The 18,739-nt window shown below is 60.8% G+C and overlaps 1 protein-coding gene across 1 annotated transcript; it reads right to left on the reverse strand.

Annotated features, from left to right (window-relative positions):
* Positions 1–3,284: 3,284 nt before the first annotated feature.
* Positions 3,285–16,862, reverse strand: LOC128905259 (spore coat protein SP65-like; the record flags this gene model as incomplete). Its single annotated transcript, XM_054191119.1, has 7 exons — positions 3,285–3,331; positions 5,399–5,477; positions 6,189–6,233; positions 7,707–7,751; positions 9,960–10,031; positions 11,478–11,549; positions 16,815–16,862. Coding segments are annotated over 7 exons (408 nt in total), but the record flags the coding sequence as incomplete, so codon positions are not given.
* Positions 16,863–18,739: the final 1,877 nt, after the last annotated feature.

Below are 18,739 nucleotides of genomic sequence, written 5' to 3' on the forward strand. Positions count from 1 at the left end.
CCACCACATTTCTGTGATGGTGACTACATCATAGCTTTCCTGCTGCGCAATGGCTTCCAGCTCCTCCTGTCTAGTTACCCACGCTGCATGCATTAGTGTAGAAGCACTTCAGCTGGGCTACTGCTCCTGACACCTCTTTGCTGGAAGAAGGCTTAACTTCTACCTGACGATGCCCAGGCACAGCCATAGCTTCTAAAAACATCAACACTCTTGCGTCTCTGCTGCTCGATTCGTCCCTTACCCCTTCAAATCTAGTCAGTTACCACTAGACATAACGACGCTTATGCAACATAACTACACAGCTTATTACCACTGTGGCACGCCGCACTGCATAAACACAAGGTGAGCCATTTTGAACACAAGTGCAGGCTATAGCTGCAGAATTTGAGAAATGTATGTAGAAGCAATGATTCATATTCCTGGATTATTTTCCCAATTTAAAAGGCATACGGTAAACGTAAAACAATACATCAGAAAGAAAGAAGAATAAAAATAAATTACACTCAATTCACGCAACAAGATGAAAACTGAATGTAGCATCATGTATTGAAATACTCACTACAAGTTCCAGTAAAAGCAGGACTAACAGTTGTTGATTTCTTATAGGACGTCATGGATGGGGTCCCCAAAGATGTGGCAGGGAGGGATAGGGAGGTCTTGGCATTGGGCTCTGTCGTCAGGCTTGTCCCCTGGATGGTGGTGGGACTTTCACCTTGGACAGGAGCAGTCGTGGTATGGCTGTCTGCAGAGGTAGAGGGGCTCCCTGTAAACCTAGCTGTAGCACTTTCTGGAGGGACCGTAGTCATTTGTTCTGTAAAATAGCAATTTGGAGTCAGTGAGTAGAATTTCTTTTAAAGTTTCACCAAGTCTGTGCTATTTGTTTTCATAAAGAACTTTGAAAAAAACAAGCCCAGAAAATATGCTTCTATTGTTTTCCTAAATAGTTAACTATGGTACCCATTCTCATATAAAATCCGATCCATCGAAGGCCAGCGTTAGTCATCATAATGAATTATTAGTTGAGGAAGGGTCAGGGGAGGGAATAGACATTATATGCAAAATTTTAAGGCTTTTTTTAATTAAAAAAAAATAACTGAAGCAGTTACCTGAAGGTAGATTCTGATCATGCTGACAAACTCTCCCTGGAACTTGGGGACTGCTGTCTGTGAATCCTTTGTTGCACTGACAGGAATAACTGGCTCCTTCAGCAGTGCAGGTAGCATGTTGTGAACAGTCATTTAGTCCTGGCTGACAGCTATTCCTTGCTGAAGTGAAATTAAAGAAAACAGAAAAAGAACAAGGTTTTAAGTCAGCATTGGGAAAAGAAAGAAACAGAATACTATTTGCAATTGCCTTTCCCCACCCAAATTCCATTTCACTGGATGTTACCATCAGTGAAATATACACTACTGCTTGAATTCACAATGAACAAATTCATACCTTCTATTACAGTCTTTTTAAGATCAACTTGCAATACTGTACTCATGTTAAGGGCGTCTGTAAAAGCATCTGAAATCCCTGGTTTTGTTATATTTTCTCCTGTATCCAACACAACGTCGAAGAGCACAATCACACTGCCATTCCTGATGCTATTAATTACAATACGCATTCTATTGCTCTGTATTAATTCTAGGATCTCCTGTGGCAGATGTTTTTTTATCTGCAAGGTAAAAGGTATAAGTTATTATCTATTTTTCTCCTTTAACATCAAAAGTTGTTAGAGCAATATGCTGGCTATAATTAATTTAGAAGCATCTCTCATAATACGGGAACGTGTATAACTCCCAGGCAGAATTTCGTTTAAACCAGGGCCTCAGAGGACCACAATACAAATGAGAAGTAAGGCCTAAATAAGTACTGTTTTGTTTTTAACCGTCACAAAATCTTTCCTACCCATATTTAAGATTATTCATACCCAGATCCTCGTGATTGTTTACGTTACAAAGAACTCAACAGAAAATAAATTTTGGGTTAGAATTCCTAAGCAAAATACCTCCTCAATGAACTTAGTTTCAAAGTCCTTAAATGCTGTACTTGATTTGTTCTGATATGCAGGTGTGTAAACTTCATTGGTAATCCTAGTGGTTCCATTGAAGACTTCAGCAGCTGTGGAGATATTAAAGACAGAATAACCAGCCAAAGTGTAAGTACTGTTTAAAAGTGGTTCCTCACCTAAGTACCTCTAAGGATAAGGGCAGACCAGAGGTGAATGCAGACAGGTTAACTCCCTGCACCACAGCTGACCACGATATATCTCATAAACACTCTGTACCATGCACTGACTACAGTATTCATCACCTTTTACTTGATGTTTCTCTGAAGGAAGAGGACAAGCTGTTACATGATGTGGACAGGAATGACCACCATATCCTTGGGTTATGTGCCTTACAACAAGGCAGCTTTGAGCATCAGTCCCTGCAAGAGGCCTGCCCTTGACTTGCCGTACATTGCCGCTGCTCCTTCCGACATGTGGCTTCATGTACCAGCCACAGTTGCTTCCAGAATCACAGACGCTCTCCCATGGGAGGATAGCGCAAGGCTCCAGATAATAGAATAAGTATTTCATTTGTGAATTTAGCTACACTGGTATATCCTACTGTAAGCATTTGCCATACTGCAGCTGCTGCTTCTACTGACAAAGAAGCTGGGATTTGCAAAGCGAGCAAGCAGTAAGAGGTGCAGGACTCTGAGCTTTCCTAGGCTAGGTGGCTACAGGAGGACTATGGCTTTAAACCTTCTGGCTGCTATGTGACTGGGAACCCAAAAGTGGGCACAACTTGCATGTGAAGATGCAGGAGCAGGTCAGGCTTGGGAAGTAAAGGGTATGGAGCTGGGAGAGACTGGCATGCTGAACCACTGTGCTTTTAGTTCCGTAAAGTTTTGAATTTGGCAGGAGGACAAGGGAGGCTTTGGGTCTCAGCCCCAAGAAAAATTTGCAGGCTGGCTTTAAGTGTCTGAAATTTGGCCTCTCTTTGCCTATTCATTTCATGGTATAGCTTATTCATGTCTAGGTAGGTGCTCAACGAAAAAGGCTTCATCATCAGGCCACGTATGTGTTAGTCTGCTAATGGAAAAAATAAAAGGTTCCTGAGGAAATACCTGTCTGAACTGTCAAGGAGGTACTGACATTCTTGGAGCAAGTTGAAACATCCACGGATATTTGGTACTTATTATCAGAAAGCAGATTTTCAAATGCAGTACTTGTTTCATTTAGGCTTCTGTTCTCCATCTCTCCAGAGCCGCCCCACAGACGCACTCTGTAAGGACTATCTCTTGTGCCACCTTCAGGTTTCCAGCTGAACTGTATCACTGTACTGGTCACCTTTTCCAGCTGTATGGAGAAAGTGATAGGAGCTAAAAAACAAAAAGGAAATCCGTGTGAGGCATGTAGTTATAGTCTCCGCGTCTTTAAGGAATAAAGTATTAATGCAAAACTGATTGGCTACGGAAAATAAGTAGTCTCTGCAATGTTTCTATAAAGGTGTGAAAGACCAAGTTATACCTTATCACGTGTGTGCGTATTTCCTATTGAATTCCATGAGAGCACTGCAACTCCAAAGCAGATTAGAATTAACCCCTGAGGTTTGAATTCAAACTAGAAGAATACTATTATGCTCTAAAAATGGAAATCGTATCCCCAGTTAATTTCTTTTTGGTGCAGAATAGAAAAAGGTAGCATTATTATCCTTTTGTCTTTTCTTTACTTCTTTGTTATGCATCAAAAAATTTTGAAAGGTTCATTACTGCATATTCTTGGAAGTCAGAAGATAGCCACTTGGAAAAAACTAAAAATACACTAGAAGAGAAGTACTGTTGAAAAATACAAGAACTAAGTTAGCAAAATAAATTAGATAGAATTCTCACAATGAAGGAACTGCCTCTACTATCTCATAAAAGGGAATTTCAAAACTCAAATCAACAACAACAACAACTGAAGTTACAGAATCATAGAATTGCCTACGTTGGAAGGGACCTTTCAGATCATCTAGTCCAACCATCAACCTGACTCTGACATAAACCGTCACCAAACCATATGGCCATAAGCCAGGTAAAAGGTTTAACATCTACCTGACGATGCCCAGGCACAGCCATAGCTTCTAAAAACATCAACTACGCTTGAGTCTCTGCTGCTCGATTCGTCCCTTACCCCTTCAAATCTAGTCAGTTACCACTAGACATAACGACGCTTATGCAACATAACTACACAGCTTATTACCACTGTGGCACGCCGCACTGCATAAACACAAGGTGAGCCATTTTGAACATAAGTGCAGGCTATAGCTGCAGAATTTGAGAAATGTATGTAGAAGCAATGATTCATATTCCTGGATTATTTTCCCAATTTAAAAGGCATACGGTAAACGTAAAACAATACATCAGAAAGAAAGAAGAATAAAAGTAAATTACACTCAATTCACGCAACAATACAAAAACTGAATGTAGCATCATGTATTGAAATACTCACTGCAAGCTCCAGTAAAAGCAGGACTAACAGTTGTTGATTTCTTATAGGACGTCATGGATGGGGTCCCCAAAGATGTGGCAGGGAGGGATAGGGAGGTCTTGGCATTGGGCTCTGTCGTCAGGCTGGTCCCCTGGATGGTGGTGGGACTTTCATCCTGGACAGGAGCAGTGGTGGCACGGCTAGCCACAGAGGTGGAGGCCGTGGTAGGAGAGGGGCTCCCTGTGGAAGATGCAGTGGTCCTTTCCACCAGCGTGCTCTGCCCCTGTGTGAGGGCTCCGGAGGTGAGACGCGTCTGGGCAGTGGCAGCCAGCGTGGATGAAACGCCGGCCTCGGTCGTGCCGGAAGCTGGGGACGTGCTGGAGGCAGAAGTCGATGGCTCAGGGCTGGGCGTGCTGGGAGCTGGGCTGGGCGTGCTGGGAGCTGGGCTGTGCTTCGTGGTTGCTACCGTCACAGCGCCTGACCCACCGCTCCCACCAGCAGGAGTGGAGGACGGAGCGGAGGACGCCAGTAGCGTGGATGGGTGGGATGTGGCGGCCAAGGCTTGCTGAGTGGTGCCGCTGGAGCTGCTGGGCTGCGGGCTGGGAGTGGCAGGTGAGGAGCCCGCAGGAGAGGAGGAGAAGTGGCTCGTCGCTGCCGAGCTGGGCCCCAGAGACACGGAGGCAGCACCGCCACTCGCTGTGGCCATGCTGGTGGCAGCGGCGTTGGTCTTTGTGGTCGTCGGGAAGGTGGGGCTGGTCACATCGCTCCTGGCCGACATCCCGAGGGAGCTGCCTTGCCGAGTTGGCGTGGTGTCCACAGTCTCCGTGGGCCCTCCTCCGCCTGCCATGCTCGTCGCGGATGGGGTGCCCGAAGATGTGGCAGGGAGGGATAGGGAGGTCTTGGCATTGGGCTCTGTCGTCAGGCTGGTCTCCTGGATGGTGGTGGGACTTTCACCCTGGACAGGAGCAGTGGTGGCACGGCTAGCCACAGAGGTGGAGGCCGTGGCAGGAGAGGGGCTCCCTGTGGAAGATGCAGTGGTCCTTTCCACCAGCGTGCTCTGCCCCTGCATGAGGGCTCCGGAGGTGAGACGCGTCTGGGCAGTGGCAGCCAGCGTGGACGAAAGGCCGGCCTCAGTCGTGCCGGAAGCTGGGGACGTGCCGGAGGCAGAAGTCGATGGCTCGGGGCTGGGCGTGCTGGGAGCTGGGCTGTGCTTCGTGGTTGCTACCGTCACAGCGCCTGACCCACCGCTCCCACCAGCAGGAGTGGAGGACGGAGCGGAGGACGCCAGTAGCGTGGATGGGTGGGATGTGGCGGCCAAGGCTTGCTGAGTGGTGCCGCTGGAGCTGCTGGGCTGCGGGCTGGGAGTGGCAGGTGAGGAGCCCGCAGGAGAGGAGGAGAAGTGGCTCGTTGCTGCCGAGCTGGGCCCCAGAGACACGGAGGCAGCACCGCCACTCGCTGTGGCCATGCTGGTGGCAGCGGCGTTAGTCTTTGTGGTCGTCGGGAAGGTGGGGCTGGTCACATCGCTCCTGGCCGACATCCTGAGGGAGCTGCCTTGCCGAGTTGGCGTGGTGTCCGCAGTCTCCGTGGGCCCTCCTCCGCCTGCCATGCTCGTCGTGGATGGGGTGCCCAAAGATGTGGCAGGGAGGGATAGGGAGGTCTTGGCATTGGGCTCTGTCGTCAGGCTGGTCCCCTGGATGGTGGTGGGACTTTCACCCTGGACGGGAGCAGTGGTGGCACGGCTAGCCGCAGAGGTGGAGGCCGTGGCAGGAGAGGGGCTCCCTGTGGAAGATGCAGTGGTCCTTTCCACCAGCGTGCTCTGCCCCTGCATGAGGGCTCCGGAGGTGAGACGCGTCTGGGCAGTGGCAGCCAGCGTGGACGAAAGGCCGGCCTCAGTCGTGCCGGAAGCTGGGGACGTGCCGGAGGCAGAAGTCGATGGCTCGGGGCTGGGCGTGCTGGGAGCTGGGCTGTGCTTCGTGGTTGCTACCGTCACAGTGCCTGACCCACCGCTCCCACCAGCAGGAGTGGAGGACGGAGCGGAGGACGCCAGTAGCGTGGATGGGTGGGATGTGGCGGCCAAGGCTTGCTGAGTGGTGCCGCTGGAGCTGCTGGGCTGCGGGCTGGGAGTGGCAGGTGAGGAGCCCGCAGGAGAGGAGGAGAAGTGGCTCGTCGCTGCCGAGCTGGGCCCCAGAGACACGGAGGCAGCACCGCCACTCGCTGTGGCCATGCTGGTGGCAGCGGCGTTGGTCTTTGTGGTCGTCGGGAAGGTGGGGCTGGTCACATCGCTCCTGGCCGACATCCTGAGGGAGCTGCCTTGCCGAGTTGGCGTGGTGTCCGCAGTCTCCGTGGGCCCTCCTCCGCCTGTCATGCTCGTCGTGGATGGGGTGCCCAAAGATGTGGCAGGGAGGGATAGGGAGGTCTTGGCATTGGGCTCTGTCGTCAGGCTGGTCCCCTGGATGGTGGTGGGACTTTCACCCTGGACGGGAGCAGTGGTGGCACGGCTAGCCGCAGAGGTGGAGGCCGTGGCAGGAGAGGGGCTCCCTGTGGAAGATGCAGTGGTCCTTTCCACCAGCGTGCTCTGCCCCTGCATGAGGGCTCCGGAGGTGAGACGCGTCTGGGCAGTGGCAGCCAGCGTGGACGAAAGGCCAGCATCAGTCGTGCCGGAAGCTGGGGACGTGCCGGAGGCAGAAGTCGATGGCTCGGGGCTGGGCGTGCTGGGAGCTGGGCTGTGCTTCGTGGTTGCTACCGTCACAGTGCCTGACCCACCGCTCCCACCAGCAGGAGTGGAGGACGGAGCGGAGGACGCCAGTAGCGTGGATGGGTGGGATGTGGCGGCCAAGGCTTGCTGAGTGGTGCCGCTGGAGCTGCTGGGCTGCGGGCTGGGAGTGGCAGGTGAGGAGCCCGCAGGAGAGGAGGAGAAGTGGCTCGTTGCTGCCGAGCTGGGCCCCAGAGACACGGAGGCAGCACCGCCACTCGCTGTGGCCATGCTGGTGGCAGCGGCGTTGGTCTTTGTGGTCGTCGGGAAGGTGGGGCTGGTCACATCGCTCCTGGCCGACATCCTGAGGGAGCTGCCTTGCCGAGTTGGCGTGGTGTCCGCAGTCTCCGTGGGCCCTCCTCCGCCTGTCATGCTCGTCGTGGATGGGGTGCCCAAAGATGTGGCAGGGAGGGATAGGGAGGTCTTGGCATTGGGCTCTGTCGTCAGGCTGGTCCCCTGGATGGTGGTGGGACTTTCACCCTGGACGGGAGCAGTGGTGGCACGGCTAGCCGCAGAGGTGGAGGCCGTGGCAGGAGAGGGGCTCCCTGTGGAAGATGCAGTGGTCCTTTCCACCAGCGTGCTCTGCCCCTGCATGAGGGCTCCGGAGGTGAGACGCGTCTGGGCAGTGGCAGCCAGCGTGGACGAAAGGCCGGCCTCAGTCGTGCCGGAAGCTGGGGACGTGCCGGAGGCAGAAGTCGATGGCTCGGGGCTGGGCGTGCTGGGAGCTGGGCTGTGCTTCGTGGTTGCTACCGTCACAGCGCCTGACCCACCGCTCCCACCAGCAGGAGTGGAGGACGGAGCGGAGGACGCCAGTAGCGTGGATGGGTGGGATGTGGCGGCCAAGGCTTGCTGAGTGGTGCCGCTGGAGCTGCTGGGCTGCGGGCTGGGAGTGGCAGGTGAGGAGCCCGCAGGAGAGGAGGAGAAGTGGCTCGTCGCTGCCGAGCTGGGCCCCAGAGACACGGAGGCAGCACCGCCACTCGCTGTGGCCATGCTGGTGGCAGCGGCGTTAGTCTTTGTGGTCGTCGGGAAGGTGGGGCTGGTCACATCGCTCCTGGCCGACATCCTGAGGGAGCTGCCTTGCCGAGTTGGCGTGGTGTCCGCAGTCTCCGTGGGCCCTCCTCCGCCTGTCATGCTCGTCGTGGATGGGGTGCCCAAAGATGTGGCAGGGAGGGATAGGGAGGTCTTGGCATTGGGCTCTGTCGTCAGGCTGGTCCCCTGGATGGTGGTGGGACTTTCACCCTGGACGGGAGCAGTGGTGGCACGGCTAGCCGCAGAGGTGGAGGCCGTGGCAGGAGAGGGGCTCCCTGTGGAAGATGCAGTGGTCCTTTCCACCAGCGTGCTCTGCCCCTGCATGAGGGCTCCGGAGGTGAGACGCGTCTGGGCAGTGGCAGCCAGCGTGGACGAAAGGCCAGCATCAGTCGTGCCGGAAGCTGGGGACGTGCCGGAGGCAGAAGTCGATGGCTCGGGGCTGGGCGTGCTGGGAGCTGGGCTGTGCTTCGTGGTTGCTACCGTCACAGTGCCTGACCCACCGCTCCCACCAGCAGGAGTGGAGGACGGAGCGGAGGACGCCAGTAGCGTGGATGGGTGGGATGTGGCGGCCAAGGCTTGCTGAGTGGTGCCGCTGGAGCTGCTGGGCTGCGGGCTGGGAGTGGCAGGTGAGGAGCCCGCAGGAGAGGAGGAGAAGTGGCTCGTTGCTGCCGAGCTGGGCCCCAGAGACACGGAGGCAGCACCGCCACTCGCTGTGGCCATGCTGGTGGCAGCGGCGTTAGTCTTTGTGGTCGTCGGGAAGGTGGGGCTGGTCACATCGCTCCTGGCCGACATCCTGAGGGAGCTGCCTTGCCGAGTTGGCGTGGTGTCCGCAGTCTCCGTGGGCCCTCCTCCGCCTGTCATGCTCGTCGTGGATGGGGTGCCCAAAGATGTGGCAGGGAGGGATAGGGAGGTCTTGGCATTGGGCTCTGTCGTCAGGCTGGTCCCCTGGATGGTGGTGGGACTTTCACCCTGGACGGGAGCAGTGGTGGCACGGCTAGCCGCAGAGGTGGAGGCCGTGGCAGGAGAGGGGCTCCCTGTGGAAGATGCAGTGGTCCTTTCCACCAGCGTGCTCTGCCCCTGCATGAGGGCTCCGGAGGTGAGACGCGTCTGGGCAGTGGCAGCCAGCGTGGACGAAAGGCCGGCCTCAGTCGTGCCGGAAGCTGGGGACGTGCCGGAGGCAGAAGTCGATGGCTCGGGGCTGGGCGTGCTGGGAGCTGGGCTGTGCTTCGTGGTTGCTACCGTCACAGTGCCTGACCCACCGCTCCCACCAGCAGGAGTGGAGGACGGAGCGGAGGACGCCAGTAGCGTGGATGGGTGGGATGTGGCGGCCAAGGCTTGCTGAGTGGTGCCGCTGGAGCTGCTGGGCTGCGGGCTGGGAGTGGCAGGTGAGGAGCCCGCAGGAGAGGAGGAGAAGTGGCTCGTCGCTGCCGAGCTGGGCCCCAGAGACACGGAGGCAGCACCGCCACTCGCTGTGGCCATGCTGGTGGCAGCGGCGTTGGTCTTTGTGGTCGTCGGGAAGGTGGGGCTGGTCACATCGCTCCTGGCCGACATCCCGAGGGAGCTGCCTTGCCGAGTTGGCGTGGTGTCCACAGTCTCCGTGGGCCCTCCTCCGCCTGCCATGCTCGTCGCGGATGGGGTGCCCGAAGATGTGGCAGGGAGGGATAGGGAGGTCTTGGCATTGGGCTCTGTCGTCAGGCTGGTCTCCTGGATGGTGGTGGGACTTTCACCCTGGACAGGAGCAGTGGTGGCACGGCTAGCCACAGAGGTGGAGGCCGTGGCAGGAGAGGGGCTCCCTGTGGAAGATGCAGTGGTCCTTTCCACCAGCGTGCTCTGCCCCTGCATGAGGGCTCCGGAGGTGAGACGCGTCTGGGCAGTGGCAGCCAGCGTGGACGAAAGGCCGGCCTCAGTCGTGCCGGAAGCTGGGGACGTGCCGGAGGCAGAAGTCGATGGCTCGGGGCTGGGCGTGCTGGGAGCTGGGCTGTGCTTCGTGGTTGCTACCGTCACAGCGCCTGACCCACCGCTCCCACCAGCAGGAGTGGAGGACGGAGCGGAGGACGCCAGTAGCGTGGATGGGTGGGATGTGGCGGCCAAGGCTTGCTGAGTGGTGCCGCTGGAGCTGCTGGGCTGCGGGCTGGGAGTGGCAGGTGAGGAGCCCGCAGGAGAGGAGGAGAAGTGGCTCGTTGCTGCCGAGCTGGGCCCCAGAGACACGGAGGCAGCACCGCCACTCGCTGTGGCCATGCTGGTGGCAGCGGCGTTAGTCTTTGTGGTCGTCGGGAAGGTGGGGCTGGTCACATCGCTCCTGGCCGACATCCTGAGGGAGCTGCCTTGCCGAGTTGGCGTGGTGTCCGCAGTCTCCGTGGGCCCTCCTCCGCCTGCCATGCTCGTCGTGGATGGGGTGCCCAAAGATGTGGCAGGGAGGGATAGGGAGGTCTTGGCATTGGGCTCTGTCGTCAGGCTGGTCCCCTGGATGGTGGTGGGACTTTCACCCTGGACGGGAGCAGTGGTGGCACGGCTAGCCGCAGAGGTGGAGGCCGTGGCAGGAGAGGGGCTCCCTGTGGAAGATGCAGTGGTCCTTTCCACCAGCGTGCTCTGCCCCTGCATGAGGGCTCCGGAGGTGAGACGCGTCTGGGCAGTGGCAGCCAGCGTGGACGAAAGGCCGGCCTCAGTCGTGCCGGAAGCTGGGGACGTGCCGGAGGCAGAAGTCGATGGCTCGGGGCTGGGCGTGCTGGGAGCTGGGCTGTGCTTCGTGGTTGCTACCGTCACAGTGCCTGACCCACCGCTCCCACCAGCAGGAGTGGAGGACGGAGCGGAGGACGCCAGTAGCGTGGATGGGTGGGATGTGGCGGCCAAGGCTTGCTGAGTGGTGCCGCTGGAGCTGCTGGGCTGCGGGCTGGGAGTGGCAGGTGAGGAGCCCGCAGGAGAGGAGGAGAAGTGGCTCGTCGCTGCCGAGCTGGGCCCCAGAGACACGGAGGCAGCACCGCCACTCGCTGTGGCCATGCTGGTGGCAGCGGCGTTGGTCTTTGTGGTCGTCGGGAAGGTGGGGCTGGTCACATCGCTCCTGGCCGACATCCCGAGGGAGCTGCCTTGCCGAGTTGGCGTGGTGTCCACAGTCTCCGTGGGCCCTCCTCCGCCTGCCATGCTCGTCGCGGATGGGGTGCCCGAAGATGTGGCAGGGAGGGATAGGGAGGTCTTGGCATTGGGCTCTGTCGTCAGGCTGGTCTCCTGGATGGTGGTGGGACTTTCACCCTGGACAGGAGCAGTGGTGGCACGGCTAGCCACAGAGGTGGAGGCCGTGGCAGGAGAGGGGCTCCCTGTGGAAGATGCAGTGGTCCTTTCCACCAGCGTGCTCTGCCCCTGCATGAGGGCTCCGGAGGTGAGACGCGTCTGGGCAGTGGCAGCCAGCGTGGACGAAAGGCCGGCCTCAGTCGTGCCGGAAGCTGGGGACGTGCCGGAGGCAGAAGTCGATGGCTCGGGGCTGGGCGTGCTGGGAGCTGGGCTGTGCTTCGTGGTTGCTACCGTCACAGCGCCTGACCCACCGCTCCCACCAGCAGGAGTGGAGGACGGAGCGGAGGACGCCAGTAGCGTGGATGGGTGGGATGTGGCGGCCAAGGCTTGCTGAGTGGTGCCGCTGGAGCTGCTGGGCTGCGGGCTGGGAGTGGCAGGTGAGGAGCCCGCAGGAGAGGAGGAGAAGTGGCTCGTTGCTGCCGAGCTGGGCCCCAGAGACACGGAGGCAGCACCGCCACTCGCTGTGGCCATGCTGGTGGCAGCGGCGTTGGTCTTTGTGGTCGTCGGGAAGGTGGGGCTGGTCACATCGCTCCTGGCCGACATCCCGAGGGAGCTGCCTTGCCGAGTTGGCGTGGTGTCCACAGTCTCCGTGGGCCCTCCTCCGCCTGCCATGCTCATCGCGGATGGGGTGCCCAAAGATGTGGCAGGGAGGGATAGGGAGGTCTTGGCATTGGGCTCTGTCGTCAGGCTGGTCCCCTGGATGGTGGTGGGACTTTCACCCTGGACAGGAGCAGTCGTGGCACAGCTAGCCGCAGAGGTGGAGGCCGTGGCAGGAGAGGGGCTCCCTGTGGAAGATGCAGTGGTCCTTTCCACCAGCGTGCTCTGCCCCTGCATGAGGGCTCCGGAGGTGAGACGCGTCTGGGCAGTGGCAGCCAGCGTGGACGAAAGGCCGGCCTCAGTCGTGCCGGAAGCTGGGGACGTGCCGGAGGCAGAAGTCGATGGCTCGGGGCTGGGCGTGCTGGGAGCTGGGCTGTGCTTCGTGGTTGCTACCGTCACAGCGCCTGACCCACCGCTCCCACCAGCAGGAGTGGAGGACGGAGCGGAGGACGCCAGTAGCGTGGATGGGTGGGATGTGGCGGCCAAGGCTTGCTGAGTGGTGCCGCTGGAGCTGCTGGGCTGCGGGCTGGGAGTGGCAGGTGAGGAGCCCGCAGGAGAGGAGGAGAAGTGGCTCGTCGCTGCCGAGCTGGGCCCCAGAGACACGGAGGCAGCACCGCCACTCGCTGTGGCCATGCTGGTGGCAGCGGCGTTGGTCTTTGTGGTCGTCGGGAAGGTGGGGCTGGTCACATCGCTCCTGGCCGACATCCCGAGGGAGCTGCCTTGCCGAGTTGGCGTGGTGTCCACAGTCTCCGTGGGCCCTCCTCCGCCTGCCATGCTCGTCGCGGATGGGGTGCCCAAAGATGTGGCAGGGAGGGATAGGGAGGTCTTGGCATTGGGCTCTGTCGTCAGGCTGGTCCCCTGGATGGTGGTGGGACTTTCACCCTGGACAGGAGCAGTGGTGGCACGGCTAGCCGCAGAGGTGGAGGCCGTGGCAGGAGAGGGGCTCCCTGTGGAAGATGCAGTGGTCCTTTCCACCAGCGTGCTCTGCCCCTGCATGAGGGCTCCGGAGGTGAGACGCGTCTGGGCAGTGGCAGCCAGCGTGGACGAAAGGCCGGCCTCAGTCGTGCCGGAAGCTGGGGACGTGCCGGAGGCAGAAGTCGATGGCTCGGGGCTGGGCGTGCTGGGAGCTGGGCTGTGCTTCGTGGTTGCTACCGTCACAGCGCCTGACCCACCGCTCCCACCAGCAGGAGTGGAGGACGGAGCGGAGGACGCCAGTAGCGTGGATGGGTGGGATGTGGCGGCCAAGGCTTGCTGAGTGGTGCCGCTGGAGCTGCTGGGCTGCGGGCTGGGAGTGGCAGGTGAGGAGCCCGCAGGAGAGGAGGAGAAGTGGCTCGTTGCTGCCGAGCTGGGCCCCAGAGACACGGAGGCAGCACCGCCACTCGCTGTGGCCATGCTGGTGGCAGCGGCGTTGGTCTTTGTGGTCGTCGGGAAGGTGGGGCTGGTCACATCGCTCCTGGCCGACATCCCGAGGGAGCTGCCTTGCCGAGTTGGCGTGGTATCCACAGTCTCCGTGGGCCCTCCTCCGCCTGCCATGCTTGTCGCGGATGGGGTGCCCGAGGATGTGGCAGGGAGGGATAGGGAGGTCTTGGCATTGGGCTCTGTCGTCAGGCTGGTCCCCTGGATGGTGGTGGGACTTTCACCCTGGACAGGAGCAGTCGTGGCACAGCTAGCCGCAGAGGTGGAGGCCGTGGCAGGAGAGGCGCTCCCTGTGGAAGATGCAGTGGTCCTTTCCACCAGCGTGCTCTGCCCCTGCATGAGGGCTCCGGAGGTGAGACGCGTCTGGGCAGTGGCAGCCAGCGTGGACGAAAGGCCAGCATCAGTCGTGCCGGAAGCTGGGGACGTGCCGGAGGCAGAAGTCGATGGCTCGGGGCTGGGCGTGCTGGGAGCTGGGCTGTGCTTCGTGGTTGCTACCGTCACAGTGCCTGACCCACCGCTCCCACCAGCAGGAGTGGAGGACGGAGCGGAGGACGCCAGTAGCGTGGATGGGTGGGATGTGGCGGCCAAGGCTTGCTGAGTGGTGCCGCTGGAGCTGCTGGGCTGCGGGCTGGGAGTGGCAGGTGAGGAGCCCGCAGGAGAGGAGGAGAAGTGGCTCGTTGCTGCCGAGCTGGGCCCCAGAGACACGGAGGCAGCACCGCCACTCGCTGTGGCCATGCTGGTGGCAGCGGCGTTGGTCTTTGTGGTCGTCGGGAAGGTGGGGCTGGTCACATCGCTCCTGGCCGACATCCCGAGGGAGCTGCCTTGCCGAGTTGGCGTGGTGTCCACAGTCTCCGTGGGCCCTCCTCCGCCTGCCATGCTCGTCGCGGATGGGGTGCCCAAAGATGTGGCAGGGAGGGATAGGGAGGTCTTGGCATTGGGCTCTGTCGTCAGGCTGGTCCCCTGGATGGTGGTGGGACTTTCACCCTGGACGGGAGCAGTGGTGGCACGGCTAGCCGCAGAGGTGGAGGCCGTGGCAGGAGAGGGGCTCCCTGTGGAAGATGCAGTGGTCCTTTCCACCAGCGTGCTCTGCCCCTGCATGAGGGCTCCGGAGGTGAGACGCGTCTGGGCAGTGGCAGCCAGCGTGGACGAAAGGCCAGCATCAGTCATGCCGGAAGCTGGGGACGTGCCGGAGGCAGAAGTCGATGGCTCGGGGCTGGGCGTGCTGGGAGCTGGGCTGTGCTTCGTGGTTGCTACCGTCACAGTGCCTGACCCACCGCTCCCACCAGCAGGAGTGGAGGACGGAGCGGAGGACGCCAGTAGCGTGGATGGGTGGGATGTGGCGGCCAAGGCTTGCTGAGTGGTGCCGCTGGAGCTGCTGGGCTGCGGGCTGGGAGTGGCAGGTGAGGAGCCCGCAGGAGAGGAGGAGAAGTGGCTCGTCGCTGCCGAGCTGGGCCCCAGAGACACGGAGGCAGCACCGCCACTCGCTGTGGCCATGCTGGTGGCAGCGGCGTTGGTCTTTGTGGTCGTCGGGAAGGTGGGGCTGGTCACATCGCTCCTGGCCGACATCCCGAGGGAGCTGCCTTGCCGAGTTGGCGTGGTGTCCACAGTCTCCGTGGGCCCTCCTCCGCCTGCCATGCTCGTCGCGGATGGGGTGCCCAAAGATGTGGCAGGGAGGGATAGGGAGGTCTTGGCATTGGGCTCTGTCGTCAGGCTGGTCCCCTGGATGGTGGTGGGACTTTCACCCTGGACAGGAGCAGTGGTGGCACGGCTAGCCGCAGAGGTGGAGGCCGTGGCAGGAGAGGGGCTCCCTGTGGAAGATGCAGTGGTCCTTTCCACCAGCGTGCTCTGCCCCTGCATGAGGGCTCCGGAGGTGAGACGCGTCTGGGCAGTGGCAGCCAGCGTGGACGAAAGGCCGGCCTCAGTCGTGCCGGAAGCTGGGGACGTGCCGGAGGCAGAAGTCGATGGCTCGGGGCTGGGCGTGCTGGGAGCTGGGCTGTGCTTCGTGGTTGCTACCGTCACAGCGCCTGACCCACCGCTCCCACCAGCAGGAGTGGAGGACGGAGCGGAGGACGCCAGTAGCGTGGATGGGTGGGATGTGGCGGCCAAGGCTTGCTGAGTGGTGCCGCTGGAGCTGCTGGGCTGCGGGCTGGGAGTGGCAGGTGAGGAGCCCGCAGGAGAGGAGGAGAAGTGGCTCGTCGCTGCCGAGCTGGGCCCCAGAGACACGGAGGCAGCACCGCCACTCGCTGTGGCCATGCTGGTGGCAGCGGCGTTGGTCTTTGTGGTCGTCGGGAAGGTGGGGCTGGTCACATCGCTCCTGGCCGACATCCCGAGGGAGCTGCCTTGCCGAGTTGGCGTGGTATCCACAGTCTCCGTGGGCCCTCCTCCGCCTGCCATGCTTGTCGCGGATGGGGTGCCCGAGGATGTGGCAGGGAGGGATAGGGAGGTCTTGGCATTGGGCTCTGTCGTCAGGCTGGTCCCCTGGATGGTGGTGGGACTTTCACCCTGGACAGGAGCAGTCGTGGCACAGCTAGCCGCAGAGGTGGAGGCCGTGGCAGGAGAGGCGCTCCCTGTGGAAGATGCAGTGGTCCTTTCCACCAGCGTGCTCTGCCCCTGCATGAGGGCTCCGGAGGTGAGACGCGTCTGGGCAGTGGCAGCCAGCGTGGACGAAAGGCCGGCCTCAGTCGTGCCGGAAGCTGGGGACGTGCCGGAGGCAGAAGTCGATGGCTCGGGGCTGGGCGTGCTGGGAGCTGGGCTGTGCTTCGTGGTTGCTACCGTCACAGCGCCTGACCCACCGCTCCCACCAGCAGGAGTGGAGGACGGAGCGGAGGACGCCAGTAGCGTGGATGGGTGGGATGTGGCGGCCAAGGCTTGCTGAGTGGTGCCGCTGGAGCTGCTGGGCTGCGGGCTGGGAGTGGCAGGTGAGGAGCCCGCAGGAGAGGAGGAGAAGTGGCTCGTTGCTGCCGAGCTGGGCCCCAGAGACACGGAGGCAGCACCGCCACTCGCTGTGGCCATGCTGGTGGCAGCGGCGTTAGTCTTTGTGGTCGTCGGGAAGGTGGGGCTGGTCACATCGCTCCTGGCCGACATCCTGAGGGAGCTGCCTTGCCGAGTTGGCGTGGTGCCCGCAGTCTCCGTGGGCCCTCCTCCGCCTGTCATGCTCGTCGTGGATGGGGTGCCCAAAGATGTGGCAGGGAGGGATAGGGAGGTCTTGGCATTGGGCTCTGTCGTCAGGCTGGTCCCCTGGATGGTGGTGGGACTTTCACCCTGGACGGGAGCAGTGGTGGCACGGCTAGCCGCAGAGGTGGAGGCCGTGGCAGGAGAGGGGCTCCCTGTGGAAGATGCAGTGGTCCTTTCCACCAGCGTGCTCTGCCCCTGCATGAGGGCTCCGGAGGTGAGACGCGTCTGGGCAGTGGCAGCCAGCGTGGACGAAAGGCCAGCATCAGTCATGCCGGAAGCTGGGGACGTGCCGGAGGCAGAAGTCGATGGCTCGGGGCTGGGCGTGCTGGGAGCTGGGCTGTGCTTCGTGGTTGCTACCGTCACAGTGCCTGACCCACCGCTCCCACCAGCAGGAGTGGAGGACGGAGCGGAGGACGCCAGTAGCGTGGATGGGTGGGATGTGGCGGCCAAGGCTTGCTGAGTGGTGCCGCTGGAGCTGCTGGGCTGCGGGCTGGGAGTGGCAGGTGAGGAGCCCGCAGGAGAGGAGGAGAAGTGGCTCGTTGCTGCCGAGCTGGGCCCCAGAGACACGGAGGCAGCACCGCCACTCGCTGTGGCCATGCTGGTGGCAGCGGCGTTGGTCTTTGTGGTCGTCGGGAAGGTGGGGCTGGTCACATCGCTCCTGGCCGACATCCCGAGGGAGCTGCCTTGCCGAGTTGGCGTGGTGTCCACAGTCTCCGTGGGCCCTCCTCCGCCTGCCATGCTCGTCGCGGATGGGGTGCCCAAAGATGTGGCAGGGAGGGATAGGGAGGTCTTGGCATTGGGCTCTGTCGTCAGGCTGGTCCCCTGGATGGTGGTGGGACTTTCACCCTGGACGGGAGCAGTGGTGGCACGGCTAGCCGCAGAGGTGGAGGCCGTGGCAGGAGAGGGGCTCCCTGTGGAAGATGCAGTGGTCCTTTCCACCAGCGTGCTCTGCCCCTGCATGAGGGCTCCGGAGGTGAGACGCGTCTGGGCAGTGGCAGCCAGCGTGGACGAAAGGCCAGCATCAGTCATGCCGGAAGCTGGGGACGTGCCGGAGGCAGAAGTCGATGGCTCGGGGCTGGGCGTGCTGGGAGCTGGGCTGTGCTTCGTGGTTGCTACCGTCACAGTGCCTGACCCACCGCTCCCACCAGCAGGAGTGGAGGACGGAGCGGAGGACGCCAGTAGCGTGGATGGGTGGGATGTGGCGGCCAAGGCTTGCTGAGTGGTGCCGCTGGAGCTGCTGGGCTGCGGGCTGGGAGTGGCAGGTGAGGAGCCCGCAGGAGAGGAGGAGAAGTGGCTCGTCGCTGCCGAGCTGGGCCCCAGAGACACGGAGGCAGCACCGCCACTCGCTGTGGCCATGCTGGTGGCAGCGGCGTTAGTCTTTGTGGTCGTCGGGAAGGTGGGGCTGGTCACATCGCTCCTGGCCGACATCCTGAGGGAGCTGCCTTGCCGAGTTGGCGTGGTGTCCGCAGTCTCCGTGGGCCCTCCTCCGCCTGTCATGCTCGTCGTGGATGGGGTGCCCAAAGATGTGGCAGGGAGGGATAGGGAGGTCTTGGCATTGGGCTCTGTCGTCAGGCTGGTCCCCTGGATGGTGGTGGGACTTTCACCCTGGACGGGAGCAGTGGTGGCACGGCTAGCCGCAGAGGTGGAGGCCGTGGCAGGAGAGGGGCTCCCTGTGGAAGATGCAGTGGTCCTTTCCACCAGCGTGCTCTGCCCCTGCATGAGGGCTCCGGAGGTGAGACGCGTCTGGGCAGTGGCAGCCAGCGTGGACGAAAGGCCAGCATCAGTCGTGCCGGAAGCTGGGGACGTGCCGGAGGCAGAAGTCGATGGCTCGGGGCTGGGCGTGCTGGGAGCTGGGCTGTGCTTCGTGGTTGCTACCGTCACAGTGCCTGACCCACCGCTCCCACCAGCAGGAGTGGAGGACGGAGCGGAGGACGCCAGTAGCGTGGATGGGTGGGATGTGGCGGCCAAGGCTTGCTGAGTGGTGCCGCTGGAGCTGCTGGGCTGCGGGCTGGGAGTGGCAGGTGAGGAGCCCGCAGGAGAGG

The sequence above is a fragment of the Rissa tridactyla genome, chromosome 1 (genome assembly GCF_028500815.1).
Source record: "Rissa tridactyla isolate bRisTri1 chromosome 1, bRisTri1.patW.cur.20221130, whole genome shotgun sequence".
Lineage (NCBI taxonomy): Eukaryota > Metazoa > Chordata > Aves > Charadriiformes > Laridae > Rissa > Rissa tridactyla.